We start from the raw sequence: 21,019 nt of genomic DNA, 5'->3' as shown, positions 1-21,019 counted from the left end.
CAGTCAGACACCCCAGCCGCACACAGCTGTAATCACACCTCCCAGCTGCTGGGTCTGCACCTTCACAAGAGGAGAGAGCCCCTCGCCTGAGGAATTCACAGTTTAAACAGACGGGGCAGAGAAACAAAAACAGAAATCACAAAACTGAGAGTGGTCATGTGGAGTCCAGCAAGAATAGTAAGTGTGAAGGATATATGTCCAAAATCAAAGGCTGCTAACTGCTTTTATTAGCAATGAAACCTCTGCCTTGGAGAAAGCACAGGCAGAAAAGCTGAGGCTAAGCTCATAAATTGTTTGTTCCTTTTCCCTTCAGTGACTCCATGACATGTTATCATGTCATTCTTGTAAATGTTTCAAAGAAAAGTTTTTGAACAATAATGCTTTGCTATAGTCCCTGCTGTTGGGAAGGGCTATACAAACATCTGCCATCCACTCCCTAAATAAAATTCAACCAGGGCTTTTGTTTACATGGTTTGTCCTTAAAACCAGCACTCAGCTGCAATTTTCAGCCATAGCTGGCTTATTAAAAATGAACCTTTTATTATAAACACAGTACATTTTGTAACAGGAAAATCAATATACAGTAACCTGGAGTACTGCAGACAACAGCTGTAGGACATAATAATGACAGAAAGTTGAGAACAGTATTTTGGCAGTTACATGTTCAGCAAACCTTTCACTTTTTGTTTTTAAGGGGACTGAGCTACAAAGATCTGAGATTTTTCCCCACGTGGTGATCCAAAACTACACAAAATAAAGAAACCACCGTTTTCAATATTAAAGTCTATTATCTAAAAAATAAATCTGATTAGTTGTTACAACTGATTAGTTGTTACTTATGCTTCTCTTTATAGGATACTGTAGGTCTTCCCAGAGCTACAATGAGTTAACAGCGTCAGTGATCTCACAGCCCTTAGCAAAGATATAGGCACATACTTAAGCATAAAGAGGACCTTGAAAAGACTAAGAAATACTTTTCCCTGCCTTCATTTTGGCTGTGAGTAAGGGTGCTCAGCTCTGTTCAAGGCTGGGATTCAGAAGGCACCTATGCTTAGAAAAGTTATCTAGGTTGAAAAGAGATGAAGCCACAGGTGTGCCTGGTACACAGAAGTATAGGACAAAGATGAAGATCTCAATCGGAATTTTGATTTTGATCATATGTTACTTTTTCATTGTTAACAGAAAATTTACAATCAGAAGAAAACTACTCCACGTATGTTTTTATGGCATCATTAAATAGTGAATCTATGAATAAACCAGGGGTTTTTGGAACCTACCTATTTGTTCTTAGAAGGTGGGAGGTGATTAGTTCTCCAAAATGGCATATGATTCACTTCGATTACAAAACAAACTCGAATACATTTCCTTGGCGAGAAAAAGGCAAAGGGTGTGACATCATTTTGCACTGAAATTGCTTTTTTCACCACATCCCACCGCGTATATTTTTCTCAGACAATGAAACCGCTTTTTTTTAAAGTTTCCAGATTTATGTGGCAAACGCTTTAAGTGAGATTGATACGCGCCGGTTTTTCCTCTCCCAGGGTCTGACACGGCAGTCGTAACCTGGCCCGCATTGCCCTCTAGCGCTGCGACGGGGCCGGCCGCGCTGATGTCACCCCGCAGGCAGCGGGAGCACCGGCAGCCGCTTCCCGCGGAGCCGCCGCGGCGCTGACAAACCCTTCCCGGAGGCGCTGTCAGAGCGGCCAGGCAGGGGCATCCTTCCAGCAGAACCACAAATGCACAAGGGAAAACTGTAAACCTGTCTTTTATTTCAGGGACGTCACGATCGAAACAGCTTCTTTCGAGCTCCAGCCAAGACTTCTGCCTGCTAATTTCTGTTTAAACGAGTTCGCATGAGAAATTAAGCAAGTTTGAGCAGCCTGTTATTTCTGACAGGCTTCAGAGGACTTCACGCTGTGTGAGTTTTACGTGCTCGTAGCTGACAGCTTGCTGGGGAAATGAGTTCTCAATCTAAACCTGGCCGGGGCTTTGCAGCAACTTCTTGGGTAGAGATGTAACTTCCAGCTGAACTCAGACCATCTGCATGTTGTGTGAGGGATCCAATCATAACCTGCTATGGAGGATGATTTTTAAGATGAATACCTACCTTGGCGATAAATCAAATTCATCAATACCTGGATATCTGAAAGCATCTGCATTAAATAACGGCAATCTTTCTGCAAACAACTCCAATGAGACTGCAAGCAATCTGGATTCACCTGCCTTGGATATAAGTAGGGCAATAATTGTGGGGCTTATCCTAGGTGCCTTTATACTCTTTGCTATTATAGGTAATATCTTGGTAATTCTCTCTGTTGCCTGCAATAGACATTTAAGAATCCCTACGAACTATTTCATCATTAACCTCGCAATAGCAGATTTGTTGCTGAGTTTTACTGTCCTTCCATTCTCTGCTACACTGGAAATCCTTGGCTACTGGGTTTTGGGGAGGATATTTTGTGATATCTGGGCAGCAGTTGATGTCCTATGCTGTACAGCTTCTATTTTAAGTTTATGTGCAATTTCTATAGACAGATATATAGGGGTACGTTATTCTCTCCAGTATCCAACTTTGGTAACAAGAAGAAGGGCAATTTTAGCTCTCCTCGGCGTCTGGGTCCTTTCCATGGTGATTTCTATTGGGCCTCTTTTGGGCTGGAAAGAACCAGCACCCAAGGATGATAAAGAGTGCCGTATTACTGAAGAACCATTCTACGCTTTGTTTTCTTCCTTGGGGTCATTTTACATTCCTTTAATTGTCATCCTTGTGATGTACTGTCGGGTCTACATAGTGGCAAAAAGGACTACTAAAAATCTGGAAGCTGGGGTTATGAAAGAAATGTCTGACTCCAAGGAGCTGACTTTACGGATTCATTACAGGAACATTCATGAGGACACATTAAACACCAAATCCAAGGGTCACAATCCCAGGAACTCCTTAGCTTTCAAACTTTTTAAATTCTCTAGAGAAAAGAAGGCAGCCAAGACTTTGGGAATTGTGGTTGGCATGTTTATCTTGTGCTGGCTACCTTTCTTCATTGTTCTGCCATTAGGTAAGTTGGTAACTAAGGGATTGCGAGGGGAGGGGGAGGAAGAGGGTTAGTTGCTTACTACAAAAATATCATAGAAAAAAAAATGAGATGAATGATAGGTAGATATCATTTTGAGAATTGCAGTGAACAGATGAAAAGAAGGGAAGTGAAAGCAATTTACTTCTAATGTTTTTCAGAGTCATGCTAAAATTTAGTGAAGTGTGCAGCCTGCAGAAAGTCTGCTCATCTGGTCATCCTTCTGAGTGATGGGGCAGATGTCAAATCAGGGGACAATATCTTCAGAGTTTATATATCAAAAGTCCCTTTATGGTCTTGTTTGAATTCAATTCGTTTCAGAAACACTTTACGGGATGCTTTAACAAAAATCCTAGACAAGAACACAAGAGTTTCAGCACTGAAGTGTTCTTGTTTTAGTTTACTGTTTGATGTTGAGACTATAATACACTAGGTCTTCTGGCATTATTAGGTGTCTTAAATGGAAATTAACCTCATCTAATGATGAAGTGCAAAACTTCCCTAAGCCCTGGGAAGCTGATAAAAGTTCTAGTTTTCAGTTCAAATGTCACTGATCAAATCCCAGCAGCAAATATACAAAGCCCACTGATCCCCACAGAAAGGTTCTCATTGATTTCAATAGGTCTTAGTTCAGGCATTTTGGGAGATTGCTATCTAATTGGAGCTTTTGGCAGCCACTTTGTTCACTTATAACTTTAAAATAAGACTAAAGCATTTGATATAGCCTTAACACATTGTTCTATATTCCCAGGTTCTTGTGAAATTTGCTTGTGTTGTCTTTAACAGTAACACTACCTCTGAAGTGGAATATCTCAAGACATTGAATTACTAAGCTCTCAAAAATATCTGTCCAAAATTCATTTCTCTGAGCCATAGACAAATTGTCAGCCTAAATATGGAAAGAAGTAGAAAAAGAAAAGGGAGAAAAAGCCTTTATTAATGTTCTGTATTCGTGTTTACTTAGTTACCCTATGAAAACATTTTTAATTGAGTGGTAAGTGAGTATTTTTAGAGACTGTTGTAGGAAACCAAACTGAGTTCAGCAGCCTGGTCCTGCCAAAGTGTTATAAAATTATAATTTCAGTGAATGTGAAATATCATTTAGACTTGAACCTTAATTGCAAGATAACAACTCAAGCTACTGTAGGGCAACTTTTATAATCTCTAGCTTACTGTATCATAACTTCAAAAATTTTACGATCCAAGATCTGCATAAAGCTAAAGTTAAGGATGTGAAAAATTCCAAACAGAAGAAAAATTGTGAGTCAAGTTCTCTTTGGCTACTGAAGTTTAAGTCCTTGTGCTGGCTCTTACAGAATGTTTATAATATAAAGCAAGTTTCCAACTATTGCAAAATTACCTGTGGATAAAAATATATTTACACTATATGGTGACAGTACTAGTACTAGATATGTAGCTAGTATCCCCTGATAAAGTAGATACCCTCCTTGATTTTGAACTGTTGAAGGAACTTTGGAGAAAAAAAAAAGCAAATATGAATGCAGCAGAGCATATCCTTAGACAGCAGAAGCCAGTATAGCTACCAACACTGCCAGTCCATTAAAATCATTACAGTCACAGGGAAGAAGCAATGTGAGAAACAATTAAGTTTCTTGAAAGAGTGTCAGTTTACCCTTCGAGAAGTTAGAGCAGTTATTTCAAAACTCCTGGTCTTTCCTAGGAGGTTTAATGAGTCGTTGCTTAAAGCACGTGAGTGGAAAATCACAATATGATTTTCTCTCTCATATAAATTGTTTCCAAGGCATAGGTGAGGTGACAGGCTGAGAGCCTCCACCGCAGCACACTGTGTGCTAGGTGGGCTGAATGGCTAAACCCACTGCTGCGGGCTCTGACCCGACACAGACTGAGTGCCTGTAACCCCCAACACGCTCATTTCAGTGCTGTGAGCACTCGGTGCCCCACAGAGCTGAGGTTCAGGAAGAGTTGCCATTATGTCAGTTAGAAGAGCGAAAAAGCCCAATATCTTGGCCTTGCAATATAGACTGCTGGCTCTCCTATCCTCTGTCTAGAAGACCTTTTAGGGGCCCAACTCTTAACTGATAGTCTTTAGTCTAAAAAGGGGGGGGGGAAACAAGGCATGCATAGTATACAATATAGTATCCAAATGCATTTAAATAGTGGGTACTTTCCCTTTGTTTTGCTCATTAGGAATAGGGCTGGTTTTGTTCCTCATCCCTGCTTTCTTTTTTTTTAATTTATTCAGCACACTCCAGAACCCTGTACTTTTCATCTCTGTGTATCAGTGCAAAGTTAATTAATTATGTTAGGCATGACTAAAGCATTGCTAACTACAACAGGTGGGGAAAAGCCCTTTTCCTGACATGCATAACACAGCCATTCTTAACTGGAGGAGAGGGCAGAGCACTGGAGAAAGACTTCTTAGGGAGCTTGCTGTGTGCTGCATTCTTCATACTAGAAATATTTTTCTTTGTTTTTCAAAGTCACAAAATTAAATGAAATGCTATTAGGAACCCTAGCAAAAAGCACACAATGTTATGAAATCAATTTAAGTGATAGGCAAACTGTAGAATCCAAAAGGTACTGATGATTTACAAAACTCTCCATAGGTGCTCTGAACTGCTTTAATCACAACACACTCGCTCATCAGTGTGGGACTGCAAACTACAATACCTTTTCTGCTGCTGAGTCCAGACCAGATACTTGCCTTCACTATACTGGAAGGATAGGCTTCTTCCTTAGTCTGTACTTTTCACACCTTATATTTGCACCATTAACCCAAATCATAGCCTCACATGTGATTCTTTACTATTTTTTTTTTTTGCTCCATTTCACTTAGTAATGCCATGACTCTGCAGAATGGAATTAGCAGAGCAGCTCTGGATTTCTGAGGATCCAACCACAAAATATTTGACAAGTCAGTAACATTATTTCTGCAACACCCCAAAATCATGTCGTAACAAATATGCTTATACGTAGAGGAGTTTCCTTCATGTTAAAAGTGTTCTCAGCTCTTCTACCAGTTTCCCAGACAAAATGATAATTTTTCCACTCTAGAATTTCAATATACTCTGCAGCTACCCATTGTGATATTCCAGACAAAGGATTATTGCATCAGGTGGCAGATACATACTGGGAACTGATGCAGTGCTGAAAGCAACAATACTGCTTGAATAAATATTCCATGACAAAGGAAAAGAAATAATATTAACACTTACAGAGTGTTTTTCAAGTAAGAATCAAAAGGCTTTGCAAGGAAAGCTTTCTGACAGAGCTCTGCATACAGCTATGGAGAGGAATTACAGCACTGACACTATGATGTACTGAGCATCATGAAGCGACCAGTGCAAAGAATGACTCACAATCTCTTTTTGTAGGACTGAACCATGCTGCCTTTAGTGTTAAGCATCTGATGATGCAGCAAAACTGGTATGAAAGAGACTCACGTGAGAAATTTGTTTTTATTCCAGTAACTACCAGGTATTCCTTCCAGAGAGCAATTCCTATAGAATATCCTTGTTGCATGCTTTCATAATTGCTCCATGGCTTTGTAAAGAGTTGTCTCAAATCATTTGTGGTACAGCACAAAAAATAAAATGAAGACATACGTGTCTTCAAGACAACTTCTTGTGCTATAAATTCAGTGACTCAGCTTTGAAAAGTAAATATCTTGTTTCTTTAAAATAAATGTTTCTTTCCTTCTCCCTCATACAAATCCTTTCTTAGGCATCAGGAATATATTAAATATGCATTGCTGAAAAATGCTAAGTAAAATAGATTAATTTTATGTAAAGACTAGAGCCCTGCAGAAATAAGGTAAAACTCATTAAAACTCTGTCCTTTAAACAGAGGAATATCCAATTTTATGCCAATATCTTTATTTTAAAAATGAATCCAAAATGAAGGATCATGTTTCCCCCTGGCTACTGTCTCACTCCTGTTAACTGAGATACTAGAGTGGGATTGCCAATCTTCTCCCAAACAAACACACACACACACCCCCCCACCAAGGGAAAACTCGCCACCTCCAGTACTTTAACCAGAGCATATTAACTACCCCAGCCTATTGCCCAGCTGCAGTGGAGATCAGCAGAGCATTATTCACTTCCCAGTTCAGAGCCTAACTCCCTCTGCTCCCACAAAACCTATGATCTTATCCACTGAAGTCAGAAGCAAAATTCTTGTAATTTAACTGACAGTGGCGTAAGCTCCAAAGAGCCTCATAATGAAGATACAACTGTTTTGACTATCCTTATATACTAAGCTTTTGAAATCTCTCTATAAAATAATTAAAAAGTACATTAAAAATATTCTGCATGCTACAGGTCAGCCAATACAAAATTATTCTTAAAATAAAATGTTATTCAAGTACAGTATGTAGATTTATGTTACATCAGGCCAACCTCTGCATCTCTGCACCAAGAATACGAAATTAGGCCAGTTAGTTTCCCATGGGAAACACTTCAACACAGTAAGTCCACTGCGATCAATGCTACTGAGTTCTGCTTTCCGCAACGCGTTAGGCCTCATTTGTCTTTCTTCTCATTTTGGTCTTGCCCCCTCTTCCCCTCTCTAATTAGCCTAGATCTCTAGGCTTGATGCCCTTAAGTTAATAGTTACACAGAATTTGGACAAATTAATGATATATGTGGCAATCTGGCCCTCTGCCCACTTGCAGGTCAATCTATGGTACAATGGCCAGTTGCACAGGTGATAGCAGGAACCTGCTCCGCTATTTTCTAGCCAATTCCTGTAAGCTTTTGATTTGCAGGTCAGAGGAACAAATGGAAATGTTAAAATGTACAATCTTACAAAAATAAATACGCAAAACAATACAGAAAAAAAATAAAAAGAAATAAACTCATGTTGACTATTCAATCTCAAAGATGGCAGCAACTCCTATATCAGGTGATGAGAAAGCTCCAAGGAAAAGAAATTCAGGACTGAGCCACTGGCCCACAATAGGAAATCTAGAAACTATTGAAATCAAAGACAAGAGAGAAGTGATAATTTCAGAGGAAACACTGCTTTCAGCATCCAGCAAGGTAGTGGACACAAGGTCCTTATGCCAAAGGCATTTGCAAACACATGTGGTATTATTCAGGTTGGTAGTCATGAGGAAAGCACTGAGTGAAGTTATGCACCTGCATATGGTCCTAAGGAACCAAGGCCATACCTCAGGATCCTAGCGGCATGTTCTTTAGTGCACCTATCTGTGAAATACAGAGAGGAACAAAAAGTGATGAGTTTCTTCATATCTTCACTAAAGTCATGCTCCATAGCCCATTGCAAGATTTTGAGCTATTTTTATGGGCCTTTTCTAATACCTAGAAACAGAAAAGCAATAACCCTCAGTCTCTAAGTAACAAAGGAGAAAAAAATATAATGGAAGTTCATACAATATTTCTGTAGCTGTGTTATTCAATTCCATGTTAGAGTCCTATTATTTACCAAGATGTCCAAGACAGATTGCCTCATTTATAAGTCAGAAGCAAGAAGGAGAGAAAAAGACAGTAAAGCATGCCCAGTAATTGAAGATACTTAAGTATAATAAATGAAATGTCAGCATACTTAGATTAGCTTTTCTAGACTCCCTTAATCACCTAATCCTTTGCAAAACAAGCATAAGCTTGGCACATATTCTTTCTAGTTAGCAAGCTGCAAAAGTCTTTAAGTTTTTTAGACAAAACAATAATAACAATAACATACTGTTTCTGTCCCTATCTACTGTCAGTTTTAGAGTACCGAACAAAATTTTTACTAAAATTGATCTTGAGTTTATCACATTTATGTGAGGGCAACATAATTTAAATGGAAGTGAATTCTCTCCATGGTGTAAGTCATCAGAGTTATTCTAGACTGAGAGGTGGTAAACTAGCATATACAAGGATGTTAAAAATGTAAGTGCTTGACAGAATTTTTCCATATCTCGCATCTTTTCCATATCTTGTATCTCCATATTTTGTTATTCAAGACATACTTGGAATTTTTGCTAATATGACAACTATGGATAGGGTATGAAAAATTTTAATCCAGTTGCCTGTTTTTTATTTGTTCTTTTTTAAACTACAGCTTTCCTCTTTCTTTTTCTTTCTGGGCTGGGCAAATAAAGCTCCTATTTGTCTTTCCTATTGCTCTTCTAAATACCAAGTTGCAAGTGGTCTGTTGTACCGAAAGTTTTCATAAATAATTTTCAACTCTCAGTGCTTTAAGTATCAACAGCATCTTTAGTGTGATACTGTAGGAAGGACAGTCATGGACTGCAGATTAGAGCAGGATCTCTGGAAATTATAGAATATCTCCTAGCTTCCGCCTATCAGAGACAATCTTACCATGCCAGGAGCGCCGATGTTAGTAGCATTGTGGTTAAATACACAGGCACTGTCCCTTTAAAAATGCAAATATAGCTGCTCTGCTTTGCAATTGCTTGTAATACAAGAAGGCGCAGCAACTCTGGGCTTTAGGCTCTATCTTTCATCAGCAAAGCTTTAAGGGAGGTGAAGTCCTGGTTTTATTTTGGCCATTCTAGATAAGTCTCTATTTCTGGAGCCTTTAAAAGGGTCTCAAATTTCAGCCATTGTGAATGAAGTTCATGCAGGTCTCACAAGTGATTTCTTTATCTGAAATATGAGGCACCCTTTATCAGAGAGAAATAGCATGGATGACAAGAATTGTGGATTTTAATTAGGATAAGAAAAGAGAAACAATAACCTTTCTCAGCCTGCAAGATATCAAGGAAAACGTTTTCCTTAGGCTTTGCTCTTACTCATGAACATATCCATAGGCGGAAGAACTCTTTATGGTCAGATTCTGAAAGCCATATTTGAAAGCCATAACCAAATGCTAGCCATCATTACTGCTTTGTACTAGTTATAATTTAACCATCTTTCCTTTAATTTTCTTTATTGAATTTTATTCTGTTGATTTTGGATCCTCTTCCTATTTCTCAAGATCTTTTTTCACTGTTATCCTAACCTTCTCCAAAAGGCCTGCAGTCCCTCCTGGCTTGATCAACTCTTAATTTTGTAACCATACTTTCTATTTCATCCTCTACTGTTTGTAAACTGTGGGGTTTTTTCCTATATTAAATAAGTCTGGGGGAATGTAAACAAACACTGAATGCTGGAAAGAAAGAAATCAGGAGCTTTAGAAACCAATTATCTTTAAAACCTTGGCATGCTGATTTGGCTAAGCATGTGGTAAAAACGACCACAGAAAGCTTAAATAAAAGACAAACACATCCTTTCCGCATTCTCTAAACTCACACTCATAGCAACTCTGGGCAGAGGCAGCTTGTTCCTTTTACAGGGAGAATTTTACCAGCTATACACATGTAGCATTTGGGCTTTCCCTGTTCATTAAGAAGTGGCTGTAACTCAGCCGTTAACAGCTACCAGCAGTTACAGCTGCAGCAGGAATCACAGCGTGAGCTACAGGGGAGAAGCGGAGGTTCCCAGCCAGGCCACCAGCAGCCATCCACCGCCTGGCACTGGGAAAGTCTCTCGCCAATCATATTCCAAATGTGATCAAGTCACTTTTCATAGGAAGGCTGAGTTCCATCATAAAACAAATCTCTTGCAAAACAATACTAATTTTTGCAAAAGTGTCTTCTCAAGAACAGATTGAGAGGCAAGATTTTATACTGTTGAAGTTTCCTGGTTTTCATGTTTTAGAACTCATTTGTTATCATTTTGTACTTTGCAATGCTTTTCACCACTACAGTGACTTTTAAAACATTGGAAAATGTTTTAAAAACATTGGAATTTTCTCTCATGTGGAATCTTGAAAAGTTCAGATTTAACTCCAGCCAGAAAGACTCCAATCTGCATTAAAATGGAATACTTATCTCCTCTAAATGAAGGAGGATATGTTTGCCTTCCAAGGTTACCTTAACTAACCAGACTCTATAACAAAACTTCCAAATACTTATTACCAATTCTTTAACTATTTCTATTTTATGGTATTCAACAAGAAGGTGGTTTTCTCTCCAGAATATGCCCACTCAGCACTTCAAGTTTTGAAACACTTCATTTTCTACCTGTTACAAATAAAGACAAGTAGTTTCAAATTTTATGGCTTTTCTTTAATCTTAAGACACTGACAAAAACCTCTGCAGTGAAGGTCTTCTACCTCATTATTGTTTCACATCATATTTTATTGCAGCGAGCTTGCTGTTACTGGAATATCAGCTGACACACAGTGAAGTACTTAAAACAACTCCAGACCATTTTGTTTCAATAAAAACAAGTGTTGTGTTTGTTCCAGTAAACAGGAACATACACTCACCCTAGGCTGGCTCTCATCTAAGCAAAACTGGTTTTAGAAGATTTCGAAATGTGATTTTTTGTAATAGGCAGAAAACCTAGCACCTGATAACCCAAAACTCATCCATAGAGACTTCTTCTCCTTAAGTCCAGGAAATACACAGTACTCCTGCCCAACTATTATCTAATCTAATCCAAGTATAAAATACTTGGTTCTGAACAGAACTGATAATTCTGTAATTCTATTAAGTTCTTGGTTTTCAGTTCCATCATGTGGAAATATGTCTATGTATAAATACATATATATTCCTTGAATGAAGGATGAAGGGAGGAAATATAACCACACAATGGAACCTAGTGATATTTGACAATTGACTTCTTGTCACAAACAACTGTTGGTCACTTAAACATAGTTGTTTATTTCCTCTTTGTGGTAGGAAGTAGCACACAGAGCAAAATGGCACAGAGATATCAAAGGCAATTTCAAAAGTTTTAGCTCATAAACATTATCCTACAGGTTATTTTTCAGATTTAAACTCCAGCTAATCACTATAGTATCTGATCACCTTGCATATGCACACAACTGGAGTAGCAAGTTTTCTCCCTTCTCCTGGAAGTACTTGGGGGGGGTGTGTGTCTGGTTGGTTGGTTGCACGGACAGGTGTGATTTTGATGCAAAGTTCTTTCTTCCATAAAGTGGAAGGGGAAACTCAAACATGTCCTGTGTATTACACTTTTGTCAAGAAGCTCGCCAACTATTACATTAAGGATCCTTAAACAGAAGGTCTGAACTTTCCCACCCTCCTTTATGTATGAACACAGTGGTCAGTTGTGAGAGGCAGCAAAGGAGCAGATATTTAGATGGAAGAAACATAACAGGGCAGGAAAGAATATGAGAGAGTAGTGTGTGTGTATGTGCATGCATGTGCATGTGCATTTCTCCTCTGAAGAGGGCTACATCAAAACCTCCTTCAGTGAAGAGTTTCCCTTAATTAAGAGTATTGGGAATAAGCCAGTCCAGAATACTTTCCTGCTGCTCACTCTGCTATTTTAAGGACTCTTCCAAAGTCCACTAAAGTCTTTATGAACCTTTACAAAGGCTTTCAAAGACTCCCACTGACTCCAGCAGACTCTATATTTTAATGGCTCAGTGATGTTCTTGTCATATATTCTGCAAAATATGTGACGACAATTAATATGGCAAATTGTTTCCCACAATGTTTCCTAATTTCATTGAGGGTACTTTACTTAGTTTCTGTGTAATAAATCATTCATTATAAAGAACCAGTCAGACCCTAAATGAAATTAGCTTTTACTAAATAAAATACTTCTGATTCTTTTTTTATTATATTTGCTGTTGCTCAGTGTACTTCCAAACTGAATAGCTCTATAAAGTCTGGGAAGCACAACTGGTTAAACTAATGGTCAAAAACCAATAAAAACTGATCAAGTTGATAAAATTTCTGAAATCGTTCCTGTTCTCCATTTGTGCTGGACACAGGCTTTGCAAAAACTTCATTGTTGTCAAAGGTGCAATCAGAGGTAAGATTGTGGTGCTACGTTTAATAAATCACACAGTTCAGTGCAGAAAAATAAAAGAGAAGAGAAAATACATATTCACTTAGAATGTAGCTGTTAAACATGAAGCATCAGGAGAGCAATTAGTTTCAGTAGGGAAGTCACTCTGGCTATCCCCATCACAAAGAAATCACTGAGGAAATAATCATGTGCAAAATTTTCCAGTCATTTTGAAAAGCAATCTAAATCAGTACAGGGAAATATTTAATCAATTCATCAGACTACGATGGGAAAGTAGTTGGAGATTAGGTTAAGAAATACTATTCTGATGTTTAGAGAGTGTCTCCAGTAAGCTTAGGTTCATCATTTTATCAAGGTACCAAAATAACGCACAGTTGTTTGCTCCTGACAGGTCAGTTATGAGGTAAAGTATGCGTGCAGCTAAATAAAAGGTATTGTTAATTCCAAGAATAAGGTAGGGAAAAGGGTAATGTTAAAAATAGAAAAGCTAATCAAAATATTTTTCATATCTTTATATGGTGAAAGGCAGTGGAGCTTTGCCTAATAGTCACCAAATTAAACTATACTTAGAAGTACATTGCATGTATAACAGCATCCATCTAAACCACCTTCTGCATCACAAAGAACAGCTTTTCTTCTATCTCTGTAGAAAACTCAGGCTGAGATTCCACCCAGTGTGGAGGAACTAAATACAAAAACTCAGAAACTTTCCAAAGCCCTGAAGAGAGTAAGTGCCCAAACAATTAACTGTCTCAGATATTCAATTTTTCTAGCAGTTAATCCTCAGCCTAAATAATGGATATATTTACCAAGGGGATCTAAGACTGGGATTCCAATACTGCAAATGTAAAACTCTGCTGGGCTGCCAAAACTTAAGCCATAAACTTTACCTGATTAACACAGTTACATTCTGCAGAGTTAATCAGAGAAAGAAGGGCTAGAAGGGCTCTGAAGAGGCCATTCGGGGCGTCCTCCAACCCAAAGGCTGGATCAGCTACACATAAATCAGCAGACGTGTGTCTACTCTGTTTTTAAGAGCCTTCAGGGTTGGATTTTACATCCTTCTTAGGCAGTATGTTCCAGAATCTTCCTGTCTTGGAAGACAGAAAGTGCTTCCCAATCCATAATCTCAGTTTGTTTCGCTCCAATTAAAATTCTTCATATATTTGCCACTGTGGAGGTGGAAAACAATTTCCTTCTTCTTTGCAGGTAACTTTTATGTTTTTAAAGATGAATTCTTATGTGTCTCCTCAGTCCTTTTTCTTTCACCATGATGCAAATTGTATTACCAAACTACTACATTTCAGAGCACTTGTGGCTTTTGGTGGTGGAGGATCCCTTCCTTAGCTATTAATCCCTCCATAGGTAGAGTTTTGCTATGATCATGTAGTCATTGCATATAGCCTCTGCAGGGCAAGCAATGGATCTGATCATGTGCATCAACCAGTTTCTGTTAATCTTAAAAAATATTCCTGAATTCTGCTGTTTCTTGAGTAGTGGCAAAGGCAGCAGGACCCACCAAACACACTACTTGCACGTGCCGTACTATCTATCCACTGTGAGTTCTAGTGGTCAAGAGAGTTGCGCCAGGTCTCATAGCTCTCTTCCTGGTAAAACAAAAACTTTCTTACTGGTGAAAATTATTTAGCACATGACTTTCAGCTGATTGTTTTTACCTTCCCCAGCTTAGATTGCCCACTGGTAAAGTTAGGAGGATGGCATGAAGTCAGGATGACTGACAGATGAAAAGTACTATCTGAGAGCAAATGAATCATGCTCCTATGTGCAAACTTATTCTCACAGGGACTGCAGTGACCTCTCTTATTGCTCGTGTCTTCTTGGGATAATCATCTACCACCTGATTTTTGAAAAAAAAACTAAGAAGTAATATTGCATTATACCATAGACAAAATTCGTAGATGAAATCCATCTCCCTTCAGAGCAGTTGTGTATATGCATTAGGAAGGGTAGAGGAGGTAAGAATAATTCTATCCAGTTTTAACACATCAGTCTGAAACAAGAGCTATTAACACACCAGGCTATAAATCAATGGCTTCTTTATCAAATGAATATTTATTTTTCAGAAAGGCATACTTCCTTGCCTTCTTGTGAGAACTTAATCTGCTAGTCTGTGTATAATTTAAGAGTCAAGCAACACTTGCATTGTGCTGTTTGCAGAAACAGGAAAAAATGGAGAATGAAGTAGAGTTTAACGATCAGTATTAACTCCTTGACACTTATTCCTGAATTTATTAGTTTCAAAACTTTTCTACTGTTGTAGCTAAATGTTGATCTTTATTTTTAAATCACACCACTACATAGCTTTCCAAACTGATCTATTTTCAGATTTTCTGTTAATGACTCAGCTAGGGTCACAATAGATTTTAAATGATTGATCGGGGCTCAGTGATATTTCTGGAATCAGGTCTGAACCCAAGGTGCCTCCGTCAGTCAGGGTCGCTATGAGGAAATTCTCTGCTCTTTTGTGTTCCTGCCATTTAATATAAAAAGCTTTGAAAATGCTTGCTGCAGCTGCTGAAAATGGCTTGCTGTCATTTTTTTTTTCAAATGGCATTTGAAAAATAGATTATCATGAAAGATGAGCATAAACTCCTTACCATTTTTGCTTAAGGAACACACACTTCTTGAAGCCGTTTACAAATATTAGTCATATTTCAGCACTCAGCTTTTTACCCGTTTCCCTACTTGGTCTCTTAGCCTTTACTGTATGTAGTTATATTAGGTTCGTGTGCAACAGAGATTATACAAGCATAACTCATTTATCTGCATTGGTTCCCAGTTTTCTGCTCTATAGCTTAGAGCTTAGAGCTATTTTATTTGTCCTTAGGGAATTTCACAAAATTCGTCAGTAAATTTCCTTAATTTATTTTATTGAAAACTGTACCATAGCATTTACTCTGTCCATATTTAACCTGCCTAAAAATACTTAAATCTGGTACAGGAATGTCCTGTAGATTTTCAGTTGTTACAGTATGAGAGAAAGGCAAACCAACTGATCTGGAAAAATTCACCACTGCTCATTCAACATTCACAGATAAGAAAAAAAGGGAGCTCTTTAGCCACTTCATGAGGTTTACTGGGCTTTATGTGCTAAAAATAATTTATCTTTTAAAGGAGTTCCAGAAAACAATTTAAGAAATTTATCAGTATGAGCTCCAAAAAGTTCCTTGTTGTACTTAATAATGTTTTATACTTGTTTTATAAAGTCACAAAGCTTCTCTTTTCCCTAAACTGAAGGGAAAATATTAGCAATTATTATTTACAAAATGAATCCTGAAAAGGTTTGCAACTGTGCATGTGGGAGATTTTGGAGCATCTTCCTCATCTTGGCTGCAGTTACAAACTTAGATCAACTTTTCCTAAAACTTTACAAGGATTTTACACCTATTTAATGGTTCATTCCATAGAATCACATGAACTGTTTCTGAATCTTTCATCAAGGAGTATATAACACTCACAAGACACAGTTGTAAGTGCTTGCATTGACTTGATTTATCTGTTGGAAATTTATCAAATACAATTCATCGTTTCTCTGAAGTTAAACATGTTGTACTCTGTACTTTCTGCAGTATCAGTCAGATTAGATGCAAGATCTCCATCACATGGACAGAAGAGGCATTAGTCAAGCTCTGCAAATGATTAGCAGCAACAAAGCAATAAGGGATACAGGTTCAATTTACAAGAGTCTTGCACACGGAGTAAAAGTCAGTAAAGTGCAGGAGTCAAGAAAGAAATACTATGAACCTTTTAATTTAAAACCCATTTTAACCTTAAAGGCTAGCATGTTGCTCAGCTCTGAGGCAATAGGTAGAGCTAGTGCTAGCTGGCACCATCCCAAAACACTGCCAGGGAAAAAAATCTATTACTCTGGATTCCCAGGATCTTTCCTGACTCCTATTGCCCAGATGACAGGGAGAAAGAGTCTCTCCAGATAGCTGATGCCATTTCAGCATCTTGTTTTCTCATGCCAGCTCATGGACTAGTTGACACACTGAGGAGGGCAGTGGATGTGTGAGGAATGACACATACTTACCTCCCTTCGCCTTTCTTATGAGCTATGGAGACTCAGACCAGGCCAGCATTAGTAGTCACACCAGGCCAGCATTGTCATCTAGATAAACACCAGTGTCTGCTGTGGCACATAAGAATTATTTACCCAAGAATCTAGGAAGTGCTTTTGCATAGTTTTGAGGCCCAAGGCATGGCCTCTACATTGCTACGAGATGGGAAATATGCTCAGAATCATATCCCTCCCCACTAAGGCATCCTGGCAGTCAACTGACTCAGCTGCTTTTACAGCCCAGAGAATCTGAAACTGCTCCAGCGTAAAAGATCTCTCTTCTCAGAGATGTGGTATTCAGGCTTGAGTCCACCTTCCATTTGAAAAACTCTTCAAATCTAACTTCAGTTCTTGACCTAAGAATTCTCTCCTGGATCCCTGCTCTTTGATTACTTGAGCTAGACACAAAGGTGTCTTCCCAGCTGGATAACTATCGAATGCCTGTTTTGCTTTAGGAATGTCATACATCCTTTTTGTAAAGCCTCATTTGCTAAATTTGGCTGATCAATTGCATGTTTTTAATACTAAAAGTACATTAAATGGATTTCCCAGTATGAGTTTTTCATTTGGGCAGCCTCTTTAGGGAAATTATTTGCTTGTGAACAGAAGAGCAAGTATTCATAAAATAACCTCTTTGTTTGGGTTACACCATTTTTATTAATATATGAGATATGGGAAGTACCACAATTAACTTCAGGTTTCAAGAGGTTTGTACTATCATAATAATCTAGATAAATGGGGTAATGTTTAGGAGCTGCCAGAGGATGTATTAGAAGTTATAAGGTATGCCTGAACACACTCCTTCTGAGAAGCCTGGGAACAGTTAGATCTTTTTCTTCAAAAATGACATTGGAAAGCTCTTTGAAGAAGGCACAACCCTATTCCATGTGTGCATTGTGCTTGGACAATGGAGGTTTGATCTTTCATTGGCATCAATAGATATTAGTACAACAGATGTGTACATCTAAACACAAGGACTGCTTTTTATTTTTTAATTCATCATTAATTATGTGATCCTTTAGCTTTCAGATGGTGGTAAGCATTTCCTTATTAGCTTTAAAAATAATAAAAATAACATTTTATTACCAAAAGACAAAAAATGAAAGCAACATGCATTAAAGACTTCCAATAAACAGATTCTAACAGTGATCTGATGGGACATTTACCCTTCCTAAAGGCAGGCAAACCAATTATCTCAGATATTGTCTCTGCTTGTTTCTTCTGGACAGGATCTCTGTTTTCGGCTCTGAAGCCCCCTGAAACGATCTTCAAGGTGATTTTTTGGCTTGGCTACTTTAATAGCTGCTTGAATCCAATCATCTACCCTTGCTCAAGCAAAGAGTTCAAGAGGGCTTTTATACAGATCCTAAAATGCCAGTGCCACCGTCGAAAGCAGCTGGGGTGGTGGGCTTACAGCTACAGAAACTGGAATCGGTGCTCCTTTGAACACCCTAGGAAGGACTCTCTGGAAGACAGCGGGAGTTTCCTAAGTGGCAGTCAGAGGACGTTATCTTCAGCATCTCCCAGCCCCGGCTACCTGAGCAAAATCACCCACCCACATATGGAGATGTGCACATTCCAGGAATGGAAAAACTCCAGCTCTTTCCTGAGCCCCTTACAGGAAGGCAGCAGACAAAAGGACCCATGCCAGTTCTTTACCTTCAGTCTCTTAACAGAGCGCAATGGACACGTTCCTGCTGGCAGCCAGGCTTCCAGCAATGGGAACCATGAGGCCATCTGTGACACACTGAATGGCAAAACCGACTGCAGAGCAAACATGATGCTGGAATGAACAGGTTCTGAATGGTCTGCTCTCTTTGTACACTAACCTGTTTGACATTTAACCTAGGTGAAGAAATGGACCTTTGCACAGTTTCTCAGTATAGCACTAGAAGGAAGCCAGTGAGGAACAGGCAGATTTATGTCACAAAAGCGGGAAAGTGTAGGAGCTAACCATATTCCCAGGTAATTGCCAGAGAGGCTACTGAAGCAAGAACAGAAAGCAGGGAAGGCGCCGCATAAACCCAGGGAAATGCATATCCAATTATTTAGCTGTCGTGGAAGTGCTATGGAACAGCCAAACACATATGTATATAGAAAGAATGTATAAATATGGGGGTGGGCAGGGGAAATGTGTATGAATGTGTGTGCATACATGTGTGCTCACCACATGTTTGGATGCCTGAGAGTGGAAGTGAGCAATGCAGTGTTGTTTGTACCTCTCCAGGGTACTAGTTGCTGCTGATTTTGCCTGTAAATTCTTATTGTTGTTGTACTTCACTGTACATTAGCACTTTAGAAGTGAAAAATAATGTCAAAGATTAAAGTAATTTTGCAACAATTTAAACACTTGCACCTATTACTGGAATTTAGCCAAGTTCCCTCATCAAGATTTTCACTTCCAAATAAAACACTCATAGCGGTTAAGTTTCCCATTGTAACTCCTAGGATGCTCCTGAGTCTCTCTGCAGTTGCTTCCCTTCCATCATTCCCTTATCACTGACATATGTAACTCCTTTATCCTTTACCATGTTATTTTTTGAAAGTTTGAAAATACCAGCAATGATGAGAGCTCACAATCTACATTTCAGCACATTAGTAAGTGTCCTGTAAACATACGGTCTACCAGAGGATCTAATTTCTAAAAGCAACACTCATAAATCACTCCAAATACCTCATAAACAGTGTTGTGGACACAGGACAAAAGAGCACTGACCGCTGGAGGCCCAAAACCCAGTCTTAGGACAAATATGCTGAGCCCTTGATTCTTTCAGCACACTTTGAAAATAGTATCGCACATTTAGAAGCTTTTACTTTGCCACTCAGAGTCAAAACAATGGAGCAGTGTAAGTTGGACTGTCATTAATATTTTTCAGCTCAATAATACAGTACAGTAATTGAATTCTTGAGAATATCTTCTAGGACATTTTATGTCATGTTTGGAAGTTATTCCCACTTCCTGCAATTAAGTGTGAATTACGACACTAATGACTGATTTTTTTACATGAAGTGGTACAAACCATGAAAATTGGTATTTACTCTTTCCTCCAACCAAGACTTTCCTTATTTGGAATTTTAGTCAACTTTTTTTACAGCTTGAAACAGGGAATGAACCATAACCAGATGTACTAAGAACGCTCAGGGACAATTTAACAGTGCTTGGTCCCAAGGGAGAGCCATTTCCTTTTGTTTCCTTAAATGAGTATTCTCTCATTAAGTTGACAGGGATGGATGTGGCTTGTGGTTAGATGAAATGTCCCTCAGCTCCGTGAGCAATGACAGGGAAGTCATGTTCCAAGGTCTTCCCATGGTCTTATGTTATAGTAAAAACCACATAAGTATATTTTGAGTCTTATCCTGATTGAAGTGATGGCCAATCTCCTAATTTAATAATTCCATTTTGATTGTGGGGAAAGCCGTAATTTCCTCTTAAAAGAACAGTGCTTATAAAATTTTAAAGTATTTTAAAAGATATAAACAAACTCTTGTTACTCATATATTGAGGTTACTATAAAGAATATTCTATCTAGCTGTGATCTACTAGTATGAAGCTATCCTCTTTGGGCCTCTAAATGGGAGAGAACTATATCTCTAACCTACTGTTATAATTTTTGGAGGGAATCTACAGTAGCCTGTCAAACACTTCTGGGTATTGTGAAGCTTTTTCAAAATTATTGTTAATTGGAAATAAATGTGTTTAATCTAACCACCTGACAGCACACTTCAGCTAAATTTTGAGTCACGCATTACTTGTATAGTGTAAAGTAAATACAAGTAATGTTATCTATATTTGAGAATTTCTAAGTGATGCTGCAAACTTTCAGAATAAATAGCATTTCATTAGTTTAAAGTCTTTACCTATGTAGCTCTCAGACACTGATCATTCTTTTAACTAGTTTCTAGTCCTAACAAAGGCTATGGGATCTCTGATTATCATTTAAGCTCCTTAAACAATGACATAATTCTCTAATTACCTATGAAACCAGATAGGCTTTTATCCCATACTGAAGTGACCTATGAGTACTTATCATCTTCGTACATTTTTACACGTAATGTTACAAAAACTGCAAGGAAAGTTCCCTTACTGC

The 21,019-nt window shown here is 38.4% G+C and overlaps 1 protein-coding gene across 1 annotated transcript; it reads left to right on the top strand.

Moving 5' to 3' along the window:
• The first annotated feature begins 1,714 nt into the window (after positions 1-1,714).
• ADRA1B (adrenoceptor alpha 1B) lies at positions 1,715-19,278 on the top strand. The gene is made up of 2 exons (XM_010129475.2): positions 1,715-3,053; positions 18,161-19,278. Exons 1-2 carry the CDS (start codon positions 2,045-2,047, stop codon positions 18,721-18,723), a joined length of 1,572 nt encoding a protein of 523 aa, XP_010127777.2. The 5' UTR covers positions 1,715-2,044; the 3' UTR covers positions 18,724-19,278.
• Positions 19,279-21,019: the final 1,741 nt, after the last annotated feature.

The sequence above is a fragment of the Chlamydotis macqueenii genome, chromosome 14 (assembly GCF_036417535.1).
Source record: "Chlamydotis macqueenii isolate bChlMac1 chromosome 14, bChlMac1.mat, whole genome shotgun sequence".
In the NCBI taxonomy this organism is placed as follows: Eukaryota; Metazoa; Chordata; class Aves; order Otidiformes; family Otididae; genus Chlamydotis; species Chlamydotis macqueenii.
The sequence above is the reverse complement of the archived record's forward strand: the minus strand, read 5'-3'. Positions and strand labels throughout refer to the sequence as shown.